Source organism: Melanotaenia boesemani, chromosome 18, assembly GCF_017639745.1.
Source record: "Melanotaenia boesemani isolate fMelBoe1 chromosome 18, fMelBoe1.pri, whole genome shotgun sequence".
Lineage (NCBI taxonomy): Eukaryota > Metazoa > Chordata > Actinopteri > Atheriniformes > Melanotaeniidae > Melanotaenia > Melanotaenia boesemani.
In genome coordinates this window covers 15,706,668-15,729,015 of record NC_055699.1, presented here as the reverse complement: position 1 = coordinate 15,729,015, position 22,348 = coordinate 15,706,668, and the positions used below count along the sequence as shown (strand labels likewise).

General features: G+C 38.2%; 1 protein-coding gene across 1 annotated transcript; it reads right to left on the bottom strand.

Annotated features, from left to right (window-relative positions):
* Positions 1-213: 213 nt before the first annotated feature.
* On the bottom strand, positions 214-21,213 carry ppp1r16a (protein phosphatase 1, regulatory subunit 16A). Its single transcript, XM_041968454.1, has 11 exons — positions 21,105-21,213; positions 6,110-7,219; positions 5,704-5,774; positions 3,681-3,826; positions 3,292-3,395; positions 2,916-3,040; positions 2,696-2,821; positions 2,541-2,616; positions 2,240-2,369; positions 1,980-2,142; positions 214-1,895 (listed from the first exon to the last, which is right to left on the bottom strand). Exons 2-11 carry the CDS (start codon positions 6,354-6,356, stop codon positions 1,368-1,370), a joined length of 1,716 nt encoding a protein of 571 aa, XP_041824388.1. The 5' UTR covers positions 6,357-7,219; positions 21,105-21,213; the 3' UTR covers positions 214-1,367.
* Between the last annotated feature and the right edge of the window lie 1,135 nt (positions 21,214-22,348).

The window sequence follows — 22,348 nt, the reverse complement described above, 5'->3', positions numbered from 1 at the left end:
GTTGCTCAATGTCACCACATGGAGAGGACATTCTAATCTTCAGGTAAACAAGGAAAACAAACAGTCAGGTGAAGGATAAAGATCACCATCTAACCCAGACCTCATTTTCAGCATAAATACAATATTTGATTAAAGGTATCAGATTCCCTCTGTCCAGTCACTAACTACACACATTAACAGTAATAATAGACACATAAAAAAGGGCCACTTGTATTACAAAAATACAAAAAGCATTTGTGAAAAAAAAAAGTTTTTATGTGTTGTTTTTCTCAACAGGGATCAGTAAAAATCAATAACAAAACTGAAATGCAATACAATAATTGGAGAGCATTTACATTAAATCAAGTCCATGCCAGATCTTTTCATCCCATCTACATGTGGGACTTCGTGCAAGCATTGCAAACAAACATCAAAAAAAGCCACCATAAGAAGGCACCGACCTTTGATAATCAATCATGTGACAGGTGTTATTGATTGACAGTAAAGCTAATAGCATATTTGATAATTCTCTTCAACACAAAAATATTTTTGCCGTCATGTTTTTTTTCTTAACATCACAATGTCGAGCTTTACAAAAATTGTATAAGTTGTGTCTGAGTACAAGATCAAATAAATAACGTAATTCCATTCTGAGGGTAGAAAAATAGAAATACTGACAGAAAAATAAGAATCTTCTTGTGTTAATAGTTAATTTCCCAATGATATTCATAATCTCATATTAAAGATAAACAATTTACAAAATTGCACCATTACAAATATTGAAATGTAAGCTCTGTGTGCTTTGAAAAGCAAAACTGAAAACTAGTCAGCATATTTAAGTAAAAAAAAAAAAAGCATGGATATAATCCATTATTGCATTATTCAGACTAGGTGTTGTGTATATTAACACTTTCACTGATCAGTTTTCCAAGCATTAAAAAGCTGTGAAGTTATAATGTAAATGTATGCAAATATCGGTTAATTACAGAAAGAACCTCATTCTTATCCAAACCAATCAGCTTTGATTCAATTCAATTTTACATCAATGACAATTTTCACGTGATTCAATCAAGATGTTCATGAAAAGGAAGAAAACTGAGATCTTGCTTGTGCTTCTCCTGAGCTTCGGTGAAAACCTTACAGCCAACACAGAAGTCTCTAAACAGCGGAAAGCAAAAGGAAACACTCACAGTTCATGTGAATTAAGGAAAAGGAAACAAGTACATAGATTGCACTTGAACTTTAATGTAGATCAAACCATCATTGGCAGGTGGCCTAAAGTTACCGTCTTCAGGGTTTCATTTGTCTGATTCAAGTGTCGGCTACTTTGGAGTGTAACTCGCCAAGATTGTGTACTCTGCAGGCAGCACGTCTGAGCGTGAGGCCACCTACATGAGGCCACAGCAAGGCTCTTTATTGTTAGACTGATCCTCTTCAGGGGCTCGAAGCTTAAGAAGTGGAGGATCTCCACTAGCTGGGGTGAAGTACACCTGGCTGGGGGAGACCGCCTGCTCTGCAGTGGGGGTCATTTGGTTCTCTGGCTGAGCTTGAGAGGTTGTCATCTCAGCTCCTGCAACAGAAGGCTCCTCCTCTGCAGGAGGGGGCAGAGGAGGTGGAGGTGCTGGATACTTATTGAGCTTAGCAGCTGCCCGTTGGCGTTTCAGATCAGCTAGGGTGTGGTGCGATTTCTCCCGAGTCATACTGTCTGCAGCCTCACCCTCTGCGTACACGGCTCCACCTGCAGAGCTAAGCTCATAGGTGGCGCTGCGTTCCATGCGACCCCCACCACTCCACAGCTCTCCAGGTACAGAGGATGCCAGGGAAACAGAGGTCTCTCCATTTCCTAAGCTTGACATGATTTTCCTGTCTGCAGCCTCAAGTTCTTCTAAGCGTGATGTTGCTGCACCACCGGCAACCTGTAACACAACAGGAACATTCAACAGGTTAAATTGACACTCTTCTCTCTTGATGTGATAAAAACTTCAGTCAGTTTCAGTCACCATGGAGGCATGTTGGAGCAGCTCATTATCAGTTTGCCTGTCTTCATCATCGTCCTGAGGCTCAGGCTGTCGGCCGCGCTCCTGCCACACCATGGCTTCTTTATGGTGCTCTCGCCGGTACAAACTGGAGCGTTCGTTCACGCTAACACGACGCACCACCTTACTGTAGGATCAAATGTGAAAGAGGAGATGAAGTTAAATTACTTTAACTTCTGTGTACAGTTTTCACCCTTTGGGTCCCCTTGAGGTTCCTCTCTCACCCTCTGCTTCCAGTACTTGATACTCGTCTTTGTAACGTGCCCTTCTGCTTGTCCTGGCTTTTCATGATGGCATCATGTTTGTGCTTCAAGTCCAATAGTTTGGCTCTGACTTCTTCATCCACACACACATCTAAGAGAAAAACATCCATAAGATTTTAGACATTTAGATGCCCCACAAAATGAACACTCCATAGTTTCTTCCTTTAACACTTCACCTTTCTTGTAAGATGACAGAAAAGTCATGTGTTTTATGTCATAAAAACACAGGACCGAGTACCAATCACCAAAATACTAATCTCACCTAAAGGGGTCTCCTCTAGGACAGACTTTGTGTTCAGGTTAGCTCCATGGGCTACAAGCAGTTCCACCATTTGGATCTAAGTAGCAAATACAAATATTACTCATAAGTCAGTACTGGAGAGCGTGAGGTTTTGTTGGTATGACTGCAGTACTAACATGTCCCCAGCAGGCGGCAGCATGTAGCGGTGTCCACCCATCAGAGTCCTTCACCTCCAGCTGAGCCCTGTGCTCTACTAGCAGCTCTGCTACAGACATATAGCCGTTGGCAGCTGCAATATGGATCTGGCAAGAATTCAAACAACATTATGTCAGGCAAGTGATGTGTTTCACAACTCCAATCACACAACACAATTGATATTTTTTCTATCCATCTCACCAGTGTTGCGCCGTTGTTATCTTGTGCATTTAAATCTGCTCCACTCTGAACCAGAGTTTGAACATCAGCAAGCATAACCGTCTCTTTAGCTCCTCTGCATTCGTCAATACGGTCCTGAGTTATGCCTGAAGAGAGAAACAAAGATGCCAGTTACAAGGGTTAAAGCCTCAGATGTTTGTTTTCAGTTTCCCACCAGTTTTTAAATATAACGTAACGTACGAGGTGTGTAGAAAGCTCATTATACAAAGAGAGATTCTTTATTTGCATCTTTATTTCTTGATTAATTAGAGGTTGGAAGACTGAACAATCAGGGAGAGGATATTGATGACACTACAACTGAATTGTAAAAGAAAAGTTTGTTTTTCATCTTACTGACCCTGTTCAGCCATAACCATTTCTAGCAGCTCCAGGGTGGCCTCATCCTCACAAAGGTCATATGGCATGTTGCCATCCGCATTGACAGCCAGCAAGTCAGCTCCACTGAAAGCATGCACATATATACATATATATACACACATAAATGGGAACAAGAGTGCTTTCATCCATGCATGCACATGCAATGTGAACAGGACTGAAGTGACACACCTTGATTTACAAAGCAAAGTGGTTTTAGAGCCACACTGGACATATTTGCATTGTTTTTGTAAACTTCACTTTCTTGTGGCTTTGTTTTTGCTCTTCCAGCAAATTAACTTCCATTCTATCTAAATAAAAATATCATAACACAGTACCAAAACAGTGAATGGAATTCATCACTACACTTACGCTTGAATTAAGAGCTGCACCAGTCCAGTGTGTCCACAGGTGGCAGCAGCATGCAGCGGTGTCCACAGTTCACTGTCACAGGCATTCACACAGGCACCAGCATCAAGCAGGCACTGCACAATTTCTACAAAGTCATCAATGCAGCACTAAAAAAGAGAGAGCGCATTAAGATATCCGTTAAAATACATAGTAAGTTCGGTACAGAAATTACAAAGCTTGTGCAGTGGATAAAAAAAAAGAATGAAAAAAAATCTATAAATCTATGCTCAATTTGTATAATAACTAATACAGCGCTGGCTCAAGAGAAATTTGTATGCATGGCTCCATCCTTTGCTGTACAAACACCCAAGTTTTCCTAGAGGAAAAGCAGCATCAATTGCTTTTAGAAAGAGTTCTTTGTACTGACAAACACTCCTCTCATAAGTTTGTAGAGGCACATGTTCATGTTAACTTGTAAGGAAAAGAAAAAAAGGTGAGTAAAATCCTCATCTGAATGCATCGCTTCAGATTAGTGAATATGAAGGACACAACCAACAAACCACAGGAAATCATATTATGGTTTCTCAAAAACCACACTCCATCTGCTGGGACAAGAAAGTGCAGACAAAAAATATAATTATACCTTTCTTTCAGTTTTAGGGATCTAGGCATCAGGCTTGGCTTGCAGTATAAACTGGCAAATTTCAGGCATGGTTGTGCATGGTTATTAATCATGATTAATTAATTTGTAAGCTGTATATATATATATATATATATATATATATATATATATATATATATATATATATATATATATATATATATATATATATATATATATATATATATATATATATATATATCTGAAGTTACTTTAGTTTTCAATACAGATGCTTGAAAACTGGCAGTATTAAAATGACAAACTGTACAATACGAAAAAAATATATTGTGATAATTTTTTTGCCATATCAGCCCTAATGCAGCATATGTTGAATCCATTTTTTTTCTAAAGGATGTATAGAATGAATACAAATGTCACCATAGTCAGACATGGCGAGAGAAGGACACTGCACTATTTTCTTTCTGACTGAAGGGAAAGTCAATGATAACCTGAATAACTATTTAAGCTGAACTTGCTCGGATTTATACCTTTACGGGAAATTGGCAGCTTTTTTGAATGTTTTACACTTGTGTATAAATTTTTTCAGTTGAATATAGGACACTGCATTGTTTGGAAAATACCTAATAACCCTTCTCAAGTAGATGGGCAGCAACAACTGCTTCTCTAGGATAATTTCTGATGTTTTTCCTCCTTGGCACTGTGCACATCTGTGCTCCAGATCAGCAAAGGGCCAAAACATCGGCTGTTATAGAGGTGCTCACAGTTGCTAACGACCACTACTAAGCCTCTCAATTTTTCTGGGCTATAGTTGGTATTTTGTTTATTAAATGAACTCATGCCATGTGCCATGTCTCGTCTGAGGTTGTATTTACATAATTTTTTGACCTACACAGACCCGTTACCTTCCCTTTTGACCTTTTAACTAAAACAGAGGAAAGTAATCAGCACTTTTATGTAGATAAATACAAGATAAATAAAGGTTCAGACATAATAAAGGGAAAAGAGTACATGGTTATCACAAAGCACCAGCCTCAAACGACACAAATACTGCACAAAAAGTCACATGGTAGTTTTTAAGGGTTAGCCAAACTCAAATGGAAGTGTGTCATCCTTTCTTTAATATGACTGGAATTGTGCTGCTGACCATGCAGGAGTGATGGAGTATGAGAGTAGCCAATGAATAATTTCATCATGACATGGGAACAACTTTATGTTGTGGAAAAACTTCATAATACCAGTTAATGCATTCCCATGTTTATACAATTAAAAGGATGTGTTGGGAGGTGGTAAATTGAAGGAAAATCTAAGTGCAGCACTCTAGGAGAAATGTCCAATTTTGAAAATGCAAGTCCTTAGCCTGGTAGTGTATTTCAGTTAACACAAATTAACATGGTTAACTAATAAGCTAAGTACTCTGTGTACCTGATGTAAGGCCGTTAGCCCATCCTCATTGATCAGATCAGGATTGACACCGTTGTTCAGTAGCTTCCTCACTAAAAAAGTACAAGAACATAAACACATGCAACATTATGACACATGACTGAAGCAAAGACCTATAAGATGTCAAAACACTTAGTTCATATCTACGTAACATAAATTGAGCTAAATTAAATCAAGTGGGTGTGTGAGAGCAGAATTAAAATAAATTAGAACAATGAAAAGATTTGCCACCATAATTAGTCTTAATCCTGCAGCTAAGAATAAAACCCTTGAACAGAACCAGTTCAGCTTATTGCATTTACTCTAAGATGTATCCAGCGTAATTTATGCACAAGTCACTTTATTTAAAACTCTAGTTTAAGTATGATGCAGGTATGTTTTGTCCTACCCTCATCCACGTCATTGCGGGCAGCTGCGTCTAGCAGGGTGACAGAGTGGGGGAATGTCACTTTGGTGGTTCGAGGCTTCTTCTTGTCTGCCTTTGCTCTTGACCCCCGTGCTGCATCCTTTTCCATTTGGGCCCATGCCTTCAGCTGCTGAGCACGGCGTTTCTGGGCATGCTTTAGGCGTTCAGTGGCACCCAGACGCCCGATTGTTGCCATCTCAGCCAGCAACTCACTGTGATCTGCTGCCATTGCCAGCTGCTTTGCTACTACAATGCAGTTTCTTTCAATCAAAAAAAAAAAATTTGTATGTGAGGATACTAAATCCTTTCAGTAACTCAGGTTTCAAAATTTCATATGAGCCTCCCTGCACTAATGTCAGACCAAACTGGCAGACATAACAGCCTGTCAAAGACAAAAAAAAGATGGTGAAGCTTTTCTGTACAAATGTCTTTTCATGTGAAAGTGAAGAAAAAAAGAAAATCAAGTGAACAGCAAAATATTCCAAATTATGATGAAACAAAACAACTTCAGTTGTTTTATTAGGTGACGAATATCTCCATGATTTCAGAGGTGAGCCATAAGACTTTTATCGTGCCAAAATTAAATGGTGGTAAATCGGTGTCCAAAACTCATCAACCCAAACTGTGGATTTCGGCCAGTTTTCAGTCCTTCCATCCATTTCACCTGTGTTTAATCAGGCCAATAATGCACTCAATGAAAGATAGAAAAATATTAAAGTAGCACTTAAAGGCAGAGTCAAATTACTCTCCTGGTCAGACTTTTTATTATAGCTTTAAATGCAAATTGTTGTTGACTATGTCCAAGACTTGGGTCCAACAGAGGGGTGAAGATTTGAGAATCCATTGGTAGCAGTAAACAATAAGTCCAGTAAGCATAAAGTACTAAGATGTTCAGTGACAACAGGATGAGACATCTGGAGGAATCGGACAAGGCCTATTCCAGTTCTGGCTGAACTCAAATATCCCTTGGTGTTAAAAAGAAATCATTCCATAACTTGTTGTGGTGGTGGTGCACTTCTGGCAGGTCTTCAGAAGAAGAGAGCAGGATATAAAAGCTTCAATGACTTGTTCCTCAGTGACATTGTCGCCTGTCTGTGGGCAGGGAGAGAAAACGTGAGTGCTGTGTTACAGTATAATACACACATGCTGCTTTCCTAATCATGTTATCTTTAACCCTTGAGCTCCTTCCTCCCCCTTTCTCCCTCCTCTCCCACTCCTCTCCTGAAGGAAACCTGAGATGGTGGGGCGCTTTTCATTAATGATTGACACACCCTGCAGCCTAACACATACTTTTCAGCTTAAGGGGTACCCACAAGATAAGATGGGGAAAAGAACTAGTTAACTAGCTAGTGTGTAACATTAAGTTTCAGTGCAAGTTCTAGCTCTCGCAACCTCGGTCAGCAAGAATGCTCTCATTACCTTTTGTTAACTTCCAAGCTGAGTAACACAGCTCACACTCACTCAGCTCTATCCAGGCTGCTCATATATTATTTAGAACTTGGCCTGTGAGCGCTGAGAGGAAGGTCAACTAGAGGCACTCAGTAAGATAGAGAGACTGACTGACAAGACAGTTGTCCCCGGCCTCGGAGCCACTGCAGCAAGCAGCTATTTCATAGGAAGTCGGGTGAAGGGTAGACTACAGTGTCCTATTTATCAGCTGATTAGACGACACATAACTCTACAAAGAATGATAAAAAGCAGCAGTTACAAAGGCCCTCTTAGACTCACTGTGTCTCCAGTAATGTTTTCATTTTCCTGTTGTCTATATTATAACCACAAATAAGTCCTTGGTTATATTGCCTACAACATAAAGGAAATATAGAATAAAGGAATATATCAAAAAGCCTTTTGTGCGTTAAAACACAGTACAGAAAGAGCTTCCATTTACATTTCCTTTAGGGTTTTGTCTTGCCATCTAAAATCTTAACTATTGCCTTGGGGACAGAATGACTATTTTAAGATACCTACCCTTTCACCCTTCGTCACACAGTACAATGTAAGGATTTCCTTAGAACTAAACATGATGCAATAAATTGATAGGTCACTTTATGGATAAGTCACAAAAACAATGCACCAATGAACATAGATTGGAATACACAGGATGAATATTATGTTATAAAATTCCAATGAAAGTGAAGCAACATCAATTAGCATGTCCACATATAACAGTAAGAGTTATAGTATCAAAATCTTTGTTAATATTAATATAAAAAGATAGCTTATATATAATTTATTCAAAGGCTAAATCTTTGAGTGAGACTTGTTGCTCGTGAGTTAGTTGTCTAAACTGTTCTTGGTCAACAGTTAACCAGTGGAAGGTTAACTGTTTTTGCGGCATTAAGTGGCTTTAAAGGGGAAAAGTACAGGGGATGAGAAAAAAAAATCTGTACAAGAATGTGACAGCATCTGGGCTAATGCCTGACAATCCAGACACGCTGCAAGAGCATTGAAATAAAGCTTACGTTAATTTTGTGACTCATAAATTAAACATAGTTTTGTAACCTATTTCTAATATGTGGATTTTATCTGACCACCGCTGACATCCCATTTTACTTGTTCAACAGTTTATCAAAGCCTGTACTAAATGCGGGGGGTTTCAAAGAGTTGAAATACAACGAGATACTGGGCCATCTGTATTTTATAAGAAAGAGCATACATCCATCAGTTTATTACCTCTAGGTCCATTATACATTAAACCACTGTAAAAAAAAAAAAGAAATTATTGGGGTGTGGGCTTCGTGTTTTTCAGTAGTGTCTCTTGAATCATGATTATCCGTTTCTTTACTCAAAGGAGAAGAGATGGTGCATGACATGATAAGTTAGCTTTTAAGTAGGGCTGGGCACACTAACGTGTTATCGCGTTACTTTTTTTTTTTTTTTTTTTAATTGTGCGTTTAAGGTGATAGCTACAACTTTTTCATCAAAAAAATTTTTTTTTTTCAAAACTAATACATCAAAAGAACGTCTAGAGAGGTGCAGAATAAAAGTATTCATTTGAATGAAAAAATATATTATAGTAAATAAATAATTGTTTTATAAACTTTGATGGGTCCAAAATATATCAATATTTACATTTGGTTGCAATGCCAACGTCTACTCTAAAGGATTCTAAGCCAATAGCATTAGCAGGTTGATGTCACGTGAGGCGGAGTTCCAGAGTTGCCAGATCGATAGCGCTGTCTATGAATGGCATCTACCCGTCACATTTTTCAAATTAAATAGGACCAAAAACGAAGCAGGATGAGGGTGACCATCGGTCAAGCATTTGAGCGTTGGTGCCAACTGAAGGAAGAAAAGGGGCTTAAAAGTCATGTGGAGGTTGCCACTTTCCTTCTGGACAGGCAAGTAATATGTTTTGCTAATGCTAATGCTAATTAATGGGCAGCCTTACTGTAACATTTTTAATGCTCATTAGCGGTCAGCCGGTACTGTAAACTGGCACGAGCGTGTTGCAGGGGGTTTGTCCATGTTCGTTTGTGGTGAGTTTTTTCTTCTTGCAGTTGTTTTCATTTCAAGCTGCTGCTTAGTAAATATGGTTGGCTTTAGCTTATCCATACAGATTTCTGGTGTACCTGGCAACTAGTAGAATCTAAGGTTGAAGCGAGAGCAAACGAGTGTGAGTGCGACACCTACTGGTAGGGAGGAGTTAAAGTTGTAGATATCACCTTTAACAGTTTTTTTTTTTTTTTTTTTTTTTAAAGGTCTTGCTCACTGGTTCTGAACACACAGAAATGACATGCAGAGGCTTGCAGTCCAATGCCTCTTCCTCTATGTCTTGTCCTGCTGTAGCGTTGCATCTGATGTAAACAAACAGGAGAGAGCGGGTTTATTAAAATGAAGAAACATTTTCTGTCTGGCACTTAAAGAAGAAAAAGAACCGACATTTCTCTTTCTCTGTCAAAACCTATGCAAATGGGCAAAAAAATGTGATTTTGGACAGGAAACTGCTCCAAAAACACAATGACAAATTTAGTTTTCCTCTTTTTTTTCTTTTAAATAAATGGAGCTTTATTTTGGTGGATATAAGTTTTGAGGCAAGACAGCAAAGGAAAGACATTTTATGTCTATGTTTTACAAACATGAAATATAAATTGAGCCTTCTTTTGCCAATGGTTTGATAAATCTTGGTCATATCGAGATTAACTTAAGAGTTTTGGCATCTGTTAGATGTGAGCTTTCAATAGAGGAGTCTATGTCCGAGTTCATGCCGTCGGGAGAACACGGGAGCCATAGTCTGTGTTGTCATATTTTTTCAGACTTTGTGTACCTGGTCTTTTAATTGTTGTCTTACCTGTGTTTGGTGGTCATAGAAATGGTTTCACTGAGCTGTTTGCTGTGATTCTGTACTTTCTGTGGATACCACACATGTTTATAGTTATATTTACCGACCTGACATTACACCCGTAAAACCGGATGGTAACCCCTTAACTCCTGGTAGCGGAGGGAGCAGGCGCAAGAGGTTAAGCTAAACAGTCAAGCTTAGAATGCAAAGTTAAGAGATTTATACACAAGAAATCTGGATAATGAAGCACTAAAGGTGCATGGATGGAAGTTATTGTGCATATTGTGAATATTTATCTCTCCTCACAATCTAGAAGCTGTGAGATTCTAATCCTGCTTTCTGTCTGTTTACCTGATGCTGATATTCATCAGATATTGTTCCTTCTGTGTTTAGAAGAAAGCAGTTTCACAGCTTTAAATTCATCCTGCTGACTTTTTACCTTTTAGTTAGTAAATCCTGAAAATGTCATCCTTCTTTGTCATATTTGATTTTATATATATTAAGAAATATTTCAACTGTTGCTGTATGACGAAAAACTGCTGCTAAATCTGTTTATTCTAGTGCAGGGGTCTGCAAACTTTACAATCTAAAGAGGCATTTTTCCCCCCAGCCCAGCTAAATAAAAACTCGTTTAGCGCAGCACATGTTATGAAACCTTTTAAAAATAAATAAATAAAGATATAATTTTGATAAATACTGACTATATGAAATTTGTTGTCATTTTTAAGAACCACAACTTTTATTTCTATTATTGGTTTTAAAATTAAGAAAAACAAAACTTTTGCAAAAAGAGGATAGACAGATATAGATATTTGTGGAAAAAGGTTGTTTAAAAAAAATTTAAATAACAAAATTTAAAAAAAGTCCACAGTTTCCAACCTAATAAGAAAAAAAAAAGAAAAAATATTACTGGTACTTCAGTGTCATTTTGTTATAAAAATTCAATGTAATTATTTCTTTAAAAGAAAAACTGAAATATTTTTAAAAATCAGCATTTCTTATTAACGCATTAAAGGCAATAACTAATTTATGTAATTAATTGTGTTAAAATTTTTAATGCATATAAAGCATGCGCCACATCGGTCATTTATGATGGCAGATATGGAGGTGTCTAGAGGCAATATGAAACAAGCTGGTTGGCTCTATGGATGGATTTGAGAGCCCCACACTCGTGGGTGATGAGGATGCTTTAACACCCGCACTTTTCCAGCATTTTCTAAAAAGAAACTTTTTACGTAGTTGGCACAAACGTCACTGTTCCGGTGGTCTCTGTAGCTGTACAGCGCACCATGGCAGCCTCCTCTCGCCCTCCCTCTCCTGATGTGAATCATGATGGCTGTTGGTGATCACCTAATTGGCTTTTCTCTCGCTAGCACAGTCTCTCTTATTTGTCTTTATTGTTCAGCTGAGAAGGAGGAAACTAGCGGGCACATATTTACCCAAAAGAATTGTTTTTAGACGCTCTAGGTAAGGTAAGCTAAACTTATCCGTCTCATGACAATCAGACCCATGTCACTGTCACTTGAAGCTAAAGAATGAACCATGTTAATAACAGCAGTCTATTTCAGTTAGACATTGTTTGACTTTATTTTATATAACTGTCCAGTATTAATGAGGTTTGCTAGTGACACAGCTGTAAATTTTCTAGTGAGACAGCCATGCACACATCAATGAAGATTGATCAGGTTTAGATATCTAGTTTGAGTGAAACAGCAAAAGAAAGCAAGGAGACAACTTATCTAAATTATTGGTACTGAGCAGATGTTGGACACAGGTTTGATCAGTTAGAGGCCATGAATGTTGTGAGAGAAACTATGAACAGGTTCTGAGACATAAATCCGTATCAGCACTGACCAGAAAAAGGCACAAATGAGATATACTTTTTAAGGTCTTGAATTTATGTAATATCGAATTGATTATTACAACTAAAGTAATCTATTTAAAAAAAAAAAAAAAGAGAGAAACCCAAGTGAGCTTAATCTCTTTTTGTTGATAAAACACAGTTAAAACTGTCAGATTTTAGCCATATACACAAATGTTGAGTAATCATGATTACTTAACTTGTAAGCAGTTATTAATCTGATTAGAAATGCTAGGTCGAGGTCTACATCGTTACTGTCTGCATTAGAACCTGAGCCACTTGACAGCCCTAGTTATTAAATCTATATTTAAAAACATTAGTTAGTTCCTTAGCATTTTAGCCATGTATTAAGAGCCATTGTGGAAGGTCCAGAGAGCCGCCTGCAGCTCTGAAGCCTCAGGTTGCAGAACCCTGGTTTAGTGATTGTAAACCAAAATTTACTGCATTTTCTTCATACAGCAATAGGTCTTCTTTTAAAGGAAAAGGACATTTGTGAGTAACTGAAACATTTCATGCAATTAATCCCGATTAAAAAATTTTAATCCTTGACCAGCACTACTTTTAAGATTTTTTTTTGTCTCAACAAGGTCTTTTTATTGTGCTATTGTTAAGAAGTACTAGATGTGCAAGTACAGTTGCATATACACCCACATAGGTTTCTATACATGCAAGCCTGCATGCGCACACACGCACACACACAGATCCAGAAATATATAGTGCAGATATAAACAGAGAAGTGTCATGAGAAGTGCAATGTCAATACAAAAATGCTGTCATAGGTACAGCACACTTAATGACAAGCATACAGGAGTACACCGCCAAACAACTATTCTGCAAACACACCCACGCACCCTGCAACCACACCTGTCAAGGAGACGGAACAGAAAGAAGAGAACTTCTAGGATTACTGCAGTATCTTCTAATCAGTAAACACTGTCACCAGCAGACAAGATGCCTATTCTACAGGTTGAATCAAGAATATAAAGATGTAGATGAAATCTTACAACACTAAAGGGCCATCCGAGCTTGGTGTATAACCCCCCCTACCTACATTAGAAATTAAGTGTGTTAGAGGCAAAGCAGCTGGGTTAATAATAAAAATGCAACAAAACCACTACTGTTTAAAGCAGCTAAACTAAAGCACAGCGTTCTGGTGTCTCAAATGTGTGTCTCTTTTTACTGGGATTATACACACACAAAAAACACGCAAGTACCCAAATGATTTTATAATCCAAGATCTGCTAAATTAAAATGATCATATAGCTTTTGAAAGGAGTCAGGGTATACCACAACTGCCTTTATTTTAGCCCCATTGGAGCAGAAAAACACAGTGTATTCGCTGAAAAATAATTTGTATACATGTAAAGACATTTCAAGGTAACACTGACAGCAGACTGGAGATAGCATATTTTTAAAAACAGCGTCAACCAAAAGCATTCTGTGGAAAGCCACATAAATCCATCAGTAACCACGCCTTAGTTCTCTAACAACACAGAGTTGCTTGAGTAACAACAATCTCATTAACAACTTAAACTTCTGTCTGACAACAAGTAATTACAACTTGAAAACCTATTGTTTATTAACAGGTTAAGCAGATGGTGCAATATGTGCTAAGGTTGTTGATGCCAGTCAGTAAGCAGCTATAAAATAACAGAACTCATGTCAGCATAAAATTATTTGATGGATATGATGTACAAGTTAAAAAAGTAAAGCTGTGAAAAGCACACTTGAACACATGCCAATTCTGACACGTACACATGCATTTATAAATACAAACACTCAGGGCACAAGAGGACAACTGGTATAAATGTTCACCGATTACCAGTCTTGGCAGGGACAACTCAAATCTCAGCCAAAGCCAATCAGTGGAGGGTATCAGAAGAATGGAGCTTAGTTCAGCCTCACACACCATGTTTTCTTTCAAACTTGGTTTCCCATTAATTTAGCTTTTTAATTAATGCTTACTTTAATATTCTAAATATGTCATGGATTTTTTTAGGTGTGAGATTTGTGTCACTTTGCTTTTGCATTATTAAAACCCTGTTTTAAACTCCTACTCTACTTCACGATGCTCTAGAAAGGCTCATTGAAGTTTTTATCTGTTCTAGACTGGCCTACCACAACTCCCTTCATACTGGTACTACAGCTGTTGGATGGAAACAGTCCCATCCAACTATCGGCCAATAACCTGTCTCTCCACAACATGGAAGCTCCTGTCGGACATCGTAGCGGCTAAGAAAAGTGGGCACATGGATCAATAGATGAGGGAGACACAGAAAGGCATTGGTAAAGGTACCAGAACAGCCAAACACCATGCTGGTTGATTGAATGGTCGCCTGAGACTGCAAAACCAGATAGTCAAACCTGTGCACTGCCTGGATTGATTACCAGAAAGCCTATGACTCAATGCCACATACATGGATCCTGGAATGCCATAAGCTGTACAAGATCAACAAACATCTCTAAGATCCTTCAATGGGAACTCAATGACACTGGTAAACTTCCCTAGAGGCCAACTTCAAGCCAATTGCACAAGTCTCTATCAAATGTGGCATGATGGTCTGTCCCCACTGCTATTTTGCATAGACCTGAACCCCCTCAGCCAATTAATCAACAAGTCTGATTATGGCTACCGACTCAGGAATGGGGCCATCAGTCACCTCCTCTACATGAATGACACCAAGCTGTACTCTAAGAGTGAGTGAGACTCACTGATTAACACCACCAGGGCCTACAGCAGAAACAAGTTTTCTGGATGGGCGGGGGAGTGAGCTGTCTATCTGCTTCGAGTGAGAGAAGTTGTGCTGCATGCGGTCAGCAGACAGAGTGCTACGAAGAAAAACCCATGTAGATGCCTCAAAATGCTGTTGTGATCGTTTATACTCGATGTTCACAATATAGCCATTTTATATATCGTATGTAAAATGTCTTGCGATACACAGAGTATACGCGATATATCGACCATCCCTACTTCTAATGAGTGAGAGTCTTGAAGTAACACCATGTGGCATTCTGACCTTAAAACTTAGCTTTACAGCACCACATCACACACCAGCCACTGGATATCAACACACTGGCCAACTGAACAAGCACATGATTGATTCATCAAAGAAATGTGAAAGAAAAAGAAAGGGACAGAGCGAGAGATAAGAAGAGTCAACATCTAACTGACTAAGTGGCTGGTTAGCTCGGTGTAGAGCTCATGTGGGAGCCCAAGGTTCAAATCAGTTGGGTCCTTAGGCAAGACCCTTAACGCTACTGCCTAACCATTATAAGTTGCTTTGGTTAAAGCGTCAGCTAACATTATTTAATATGCATTACATGACTATAATGTAATGCTTTAAGAATTAAAATGTATAGACTTTCTGAGCTGATCCTATGTGCTACCAATGCTAAATGTGCTACTGGCTAGAGAGAGCTCAGAGGATGCAAGACAGGATGCCCAATTAGGTTTTGTTAGGGGGCGTCTCAGAGGAAAATATGCAAAGTTCAATAGTTGGGCTTTAACATAAACATGACAGTGTCAGAAATACCACAATATAGTCAACTGTACACTTCAGTGAAACACTTTGTATATTCAAATTATTTGCCATGATCTACCATGCCTTTCCAAAGCCTAAAAGCAAAACAGAAACTGAAATATTTTATTTATTTTTCAAAATTTACTGCCTACTAATACCTGTTACTCTTCATAAGGCATGTGTTTATTTTTAAGCTGTTACATTTATGCAGTAATTGTACCAAATATGAATAGAGAAGGATAAAAAGGAATTCTCAATTATTTGTAATGACTACTTTGTCCAAACGAGTCTGTTTCACATACATGCAAAATGCAAAACTTTCTGGGTTCTGTTGAAATAAGCAGAAAACTACCGGAAAGCAGGTTGTGGGAGCTTTTTTTGTCATGTACATGTGTAGATAAGTCACCGCTTCAACCTCTTTTCTGGACACCAAATGAAGAAACCAGTCCTCAACACAAAGTCAAGAGTCTCCAGAGTACTTTTTGGAGTTTATTTTACTCTGTCTTAAGTTTAAATGTTCAATCAAGAATATGTTAATAAGCTTTGGAGGCACACTTAAAAGCATTTGCCAGAGCACATTAAAGACAGACTAACTGCCCTACTGCATTCATTTATATAATTCAACAATGAATTAATGAATTTGTAATTTCACTGATAAAGTAAAGGCTTTTTGTGTACTTGTGGACTGTTATTAATAAATGCACTAATGTGAACTAGCCTGTCATTAGTCTTTTAGGTTTAGCTCTAATAAAACATCTCCCTACACAAGCACAAAGTGGGAAATGTGTTGTTGGCCCAAATGTGTAAGAAGCTTGTGATTCTCTGAGTCAGGCAAGAACCAGACAGTTGCAAAAACACAAGGTGAGAGCAATGATATTGTAAAAACAAACAAAAAAAGAAAACTCTAGCATAGTGGCACAGCAAAGACACATAATTATTTTATGCATTTAGAAAAATGTCCCTGCATCAATCAGACATTTGTAGTCTTCTGATATTTTTTCATGGAATGACCAAACCAGGAGGAAAGCTGAAGAACACACACTTTCTCCCTACGGCTGTAATGAATAGAGCACTATGAACACAAACACACACATATTCACAAACGCTCACACATTCATCGAGTGGGTGGAACTTAGTGTTACTGCTTGTAACCGAACTTACAAACACACAAATGGAAACACAACCTTCACCTCTGCTCAGACTTAAATTTGGCTGCAAAAAGGGCTCAATGTACCTCCTTACACAAGGTTACAGTTATGTTCTTCATTCATGGCTTGTCATCATGAAACAACACCAAACATCTGTTGTGTACAGCAAATAGTCCAGTGTGCTATTTGATGTCACATGCAGGACCTTCCCAGCCTGGTTGCTGATACAAACAGTGCCGAGTCAGTGTAGCCTAACAGTTCGGGAATGATCCAGCTTACAATCTGTAACAAAGCCAGGTGACCTTAACTGCCTTCCAAACACACTGAAAGGCTGTTTTGGACGCTTACTGTAGAATTACAGACATTACAGAAATACTTTGTTTACTGTTTGTGAGACAAAACATATTAGAACCTTGGTGTCTATAAAAGTAATCTGTACATCACTTGATGATGATTTTACAAGTTATTGTTCCTGCTGGCCTCAAATGAAGGACAAAATGAGAAGTACTACTACAATAGAGAGGGAGGAGGATCTACAGTAAGCTCTGTCATGTGTAAAGGTTTGAGTTGCTCCATATAATCACTCAGAAATCTCAGTAATTCTGCCAAGTAGCCAAGAGAAGGGAGAAATACTGAAGGAAAAAAACCCACAGTGAGAATGAACATTTGGTGGATTGAGAATAAGAGCTGGAGCAACAAATGCAGAAAGAGTCACAGGATATAGAACGAGAGCGCAAGAGGATGTGGAAGAAAGAATGCGAAGGACATTAAAGTAGAATATGAGTAGGAGGAAGGATGGGGATGAGACACAGACTAGCCTAAATTAAGTTCTGTGACTGTACCAAAGCAGGAAGAAAGGTCACATCATAAGCACAAAGCTAAAGAAAACAGAAAAAGACATAATTCTTATGGTCTCAACAGGATAAAATGTATGTGACATCTCCCTGCAGAATGTCTCATCTTTAAACACAGGCCTAATGATAAAGAAATGTCTGAGAAACAGGAGATAGTTAACGCTCCAGAGAAGGAACTGTCTGAATCACCTGACTTCATCTTGTCGTGAAAAATTAAATATACAAGGATTACAGAGAAATCTCTTTATAATAACTTCAGGGTTTGGTATTCTTGGTCCATCTATTAAAATGCTTGTTCAGCTAGGTCACTCAATGTGCCTCCTTACACAAGGTTACAGTCCACTGTGAACATTATCATTTCCTCTTTGATCTGTGACACTGTGCAATTTATCACATCTTGTCACATTTTACATGTAGGTGCCCTCAAGATAATGACAATCTATATTATGAAACCAACAAATATTTGACCATACCTCCTGGGAAAAGTACTTTGACCACACACAGCAGTAATTGCAAGCTTCATAAGATTTAATGGCTATGAAATTATTTAGGTTTATAAGTCACTGGTTTATTGTTAGCATCAACAGTGAGCTATCTTACACTACAATCAACCATCTAGACCAACATATACACAATAATTTCCTTCTTTGACATAGCTCATTTCTCCGGGAAAGTAGGGCTGTATCCTTTAAAAGGAGTCATCACCTGGAAATTGCACTTTTTCAAGTTAAAACATGTATTGGTGTTGGACCGAAGTGTTAACTTCACTGAAAGTCTTTTTTTTGAAGACAGTTGAGTTTTTCCATCTGGGCCCTTTGTTCACAGCAGAACCGAGATAAACTCTCACAAACACGTGATTTTAATTTGCTCCTGGGATTTCGTCATCACAGGAGGCTATTTGAATAAGCCAGCCCCTGATTTTATAATGATATAAAATCATGCTTTACTGCTGACACAGCTAATGCTAATGCTAAGGGACGAGCCTAAAAGTTTAACCCGCTGCAATGTACAAATGAGCCCTGTGTTTTCTTTTTAAAAGTGGGGTGAAGTGCTCTGCCACGTACATTTTTATAAACATTTAGTTGTAAACGTGCTTCTTCCACCATCTAGGTATCTTCAATCTCAGGCTGGGAGTCTGGTTTAAACATAAATGGCTGAATTCTGTAAGCTGCTGCTTGGTCAGGTTCGCTCACCATCACTAAGCTGTTGATGTTTTGGAGTCGGACAAACTGTGCATGCACTGGGCCAGCCCTCCCTTCCGACTCTGGCCTCCCTGTGGCCAGTCAGCGCGCACCTCATTAACGTTAGTCAAAAGCTTGCATGAACTCTCACAAGACAAAGTTGTGGTATTAGGAAAGGGTCAGAACAAGCTCTATGTTTGATTTTTTTGTTTAATAAGTTTTCAAAAAAATATTTAAAGACACTTAGAGGACAGTGGCTACATGAAAAGACCAGGTGATGACAACTTTAATGATATTTCTATTTTTTTAGGGCTTTTAAAATATTGAAATAATATTTATTTTGATGGTATTATCTAAAATAGTTGTGATTAAATGCAACTGGTCAGAAAAAACTAGTGAAACACTTACATAAAATAGTTGCCATTACACCAAAGAAGAACACATATATGAGGAAAACAAAAAGGAGACACGGACTGACAAAACATTTGTTTTAAGTTAAGAGCTACAAGTAAGTAACTGAAAATTATTCCAAGTACACAATCAAAGTCAGATGACATTCATGTGAGCATCAATTATGATAAGTCAAACAATTATGTAATCATCTTTGCATCCAGCAGAAACCTAGTTATGCCATTAAATTACCCCCTTCCCAAAACACATACATACAAACACACACAGAACTGGAGATACTCTCCTCCAAAATTGCAAAATAAAGACAATGCTCAGCTTCACACTGGTCTTGTGCAATATTTAATAATGTTCTAGCAATCTATTACATTATTTTCATACCCATATATACTGTTACCATGTCAGCCATGATCATATGCTTCCTGTTTGTTCCCCTACATTACTTAGTATTAATGGTCATATTTAATTAGACAACACACTGATCTATCCAGTAGGTACCTAGTTTTTGTATATCATTTCTGATGTGTGTATAGTGTATATTCTGACAATAAAGTTCTATTCTCACTTATCTGTGTGATCATTCTGTCTGAATTATGATTTTCTACAAATATATAAAAAGTACAACATGGATTCATGGTAGGGTGATGCCCTACCATGAATCCAAAGCAAAATATGTTCAGAATATTGCATGGTAAAGATAGCAAACGATGATTTGATAAATGAAAATATTGTTTGACTGATTATTAAAGCAGCAGTGATCTAAACGTCAGTTAAAGACCCTTAAATTAATCAGATAACTTTTTAGGCATGATGATATTCTAAGGTTGCACAAGGGCAAGATGCACAAATGTTACAATAACCTCAGAAATAAATACTGCTAAATAAGTGGTCTGGATTTAATGCTGTGTAATTAGGAGAGAAAAAAAAGGACAGTAGATTATTTTACAAACTTCACTGTTTAATTCTGCTCTATTCTGGTCTATTCTGCATGGTTCACCGTATCAGTTTAATTACCAGCACTGTATATTGTAGTGATGGGAACTGGGCCTACTCAGCCTTGAACTATGTCCTGCAGCAGCAGATTTATAGTTTTATATCAGTTTGTGCACAACTGATAGCACAAATGTGGCTCTGTCGCTACTGTGTGGGTTATTCAATCAATGGTAAGTTTTGGTTTTGCTAGAAATATCATTCACATGTTAATTGTACTTAGGTATGAGATAAAATCACCGTAACAGTAAATGACAAGTAAAGTTTTAAATGCAACAAAGGACGCTTAAGCTCTAGTATCATACCGTGACAGCAGCAGATTAGCTAGCCTACCTAGCGGTCCACGGAAGCTCTACAGGTGGTTCTTCTGACAGGTAACCCTAAGCAGGTCATTTACGTTACCTGGCTTAAATCATAACACCTGGGTACCTGGAGAGTGAAAGGTAGCTCGCTTTTATTTTACTCTCGACTATTACAAAAATGGTAAGGACACCTGCAGAACGGAGCTTAATAAATTGGCTCCCATTCATATCACGTCATGCTAACGTTACTTTAGCCTCAAGTTAGCTTGCTAATGAGCTACACGATTGCCAGAATTGTACGGCGTTAGAGTTGAGTCAATATTTTGTCTTCCAAGCAACAATTTTAATTGAGTGATACAACGCAATTTCAACTGAGCATGGTGTACAACTTTGACATGAAGTGACGGAAAACAATGTGGCGACAGCTTACCTGTTGAGCTGCCTGACAGCGGTAGCGCCTGTTCAGGTCTGGGGCTATGAAACTGAATCAGCTGCTGTCCACCGCTCCAGCTCGAGCCAGCCCTCTGGGGCAAATGCTTCACCATAACAACCGGACCTACACCCCTCCTTCCCGCAGGACGGGCCCCACTAGAGGGCGACAAAGTCTCTCTCTTGATGCGGTCCACTGCCAACACTTTAGCCTGAGACAAAGTAATGAAGGATTCATTCATACCTTTAAAGGATTCATAATATACAAATACATGATTTAAAAAACTTGCAGCCCTACCATGCACACCATTGTTGGTTTGTGCTCAGCTGATGATGGACTCATGACATATAAAACTAAGTGACAAAATATGTCAACAAATACCCAGGATGTAATTAGAGAGTTAAATGGGATTACCAACAGGTATGAGAGGGTATCCTCCTTAATTTAAGTAACAGGGTTATTTTTAAGTCTTACCAACACGTTCATACAGATATGCCAAGAACAAAAAGTTTTCTGAAAACCTCAGACAAAACGTTGTTGATCTCACTCTATTTAGAAATGGTTACAAATCCATCTCTGGAGCACTTAAACTCCACTAACCCACTGTCAGACAGAATAGATATAATTACAGGAAATTCTAGATCATTGTTCCCCTCCTGATTGGTTGACTGACTGATAACTCCTGGAGTAAGGAGTGTAACTGTTTGCAAGGTCACAAATAAATGTAGGCTAGTTTTTATAAAACTAAAGCTCTCTCTCTCTTATTGGTTAATGTTAAAGTTCGTGAGTCCATCATCAGCTGAGTACAAACCAACAATGGTGTGCATGGTAGGGCTGCAAGGAGAAAGTTACTACTCTATTAAAAGAACACTGCTGCTTGCCTGCAGTTAGCCAGAGGGCTGAAAATGTCCTGTGGACTAATGAGACCAAAATAAAACTTTTTTTCTTTAAATAAGGGCGATTGAATTTCAAGTAATTAAAATACTATATTTGAGCATGGAAATCTTATATGTGGTTCTGGATGTACCATGATTTGGGCCTTTTTAGGTCTAAGTGGAGAATGACTGCTTGTTATCATTATTAGCACCTTGATTCAAGATTACTCCAGTACACGGAAATATCTGTATTTTCATGTTCTCCAACATGGGAACATGTTTTCAAAATATCAAGACAAGGTGGGTCATGCGACAGGATAACATCCCAGAAACTGAAAAGTTTTTCCACCAAAGAATGGTTAAGAAAAA

Excerpts from the sequence above, each read along its gene's own strand:
- ppp1r16a (XM_041968454.1), bottom strand. The coding sequence starts at position 6,356 with ATGGCAGCAGATCACAGTGAGTTGCTGGCTGAGATGGCAACAATCGGG. Across the intron at positions 2,617-2,695 it reads CTGCCGCCTGCTGGGGACAT|ATCCAAATGGTGGAACTGCT; the intron begins GTTAGTACTGCA and ends TTTGCTACTTAG. Across the intron at positions 2,370-2,540 it reads CCTAGAGGAGACCCCTTTAG|ATGTGTGTGTGGATGAAGAA; the intron begins GTGAGATTAGTA and ends TTTTTCTCTTAG.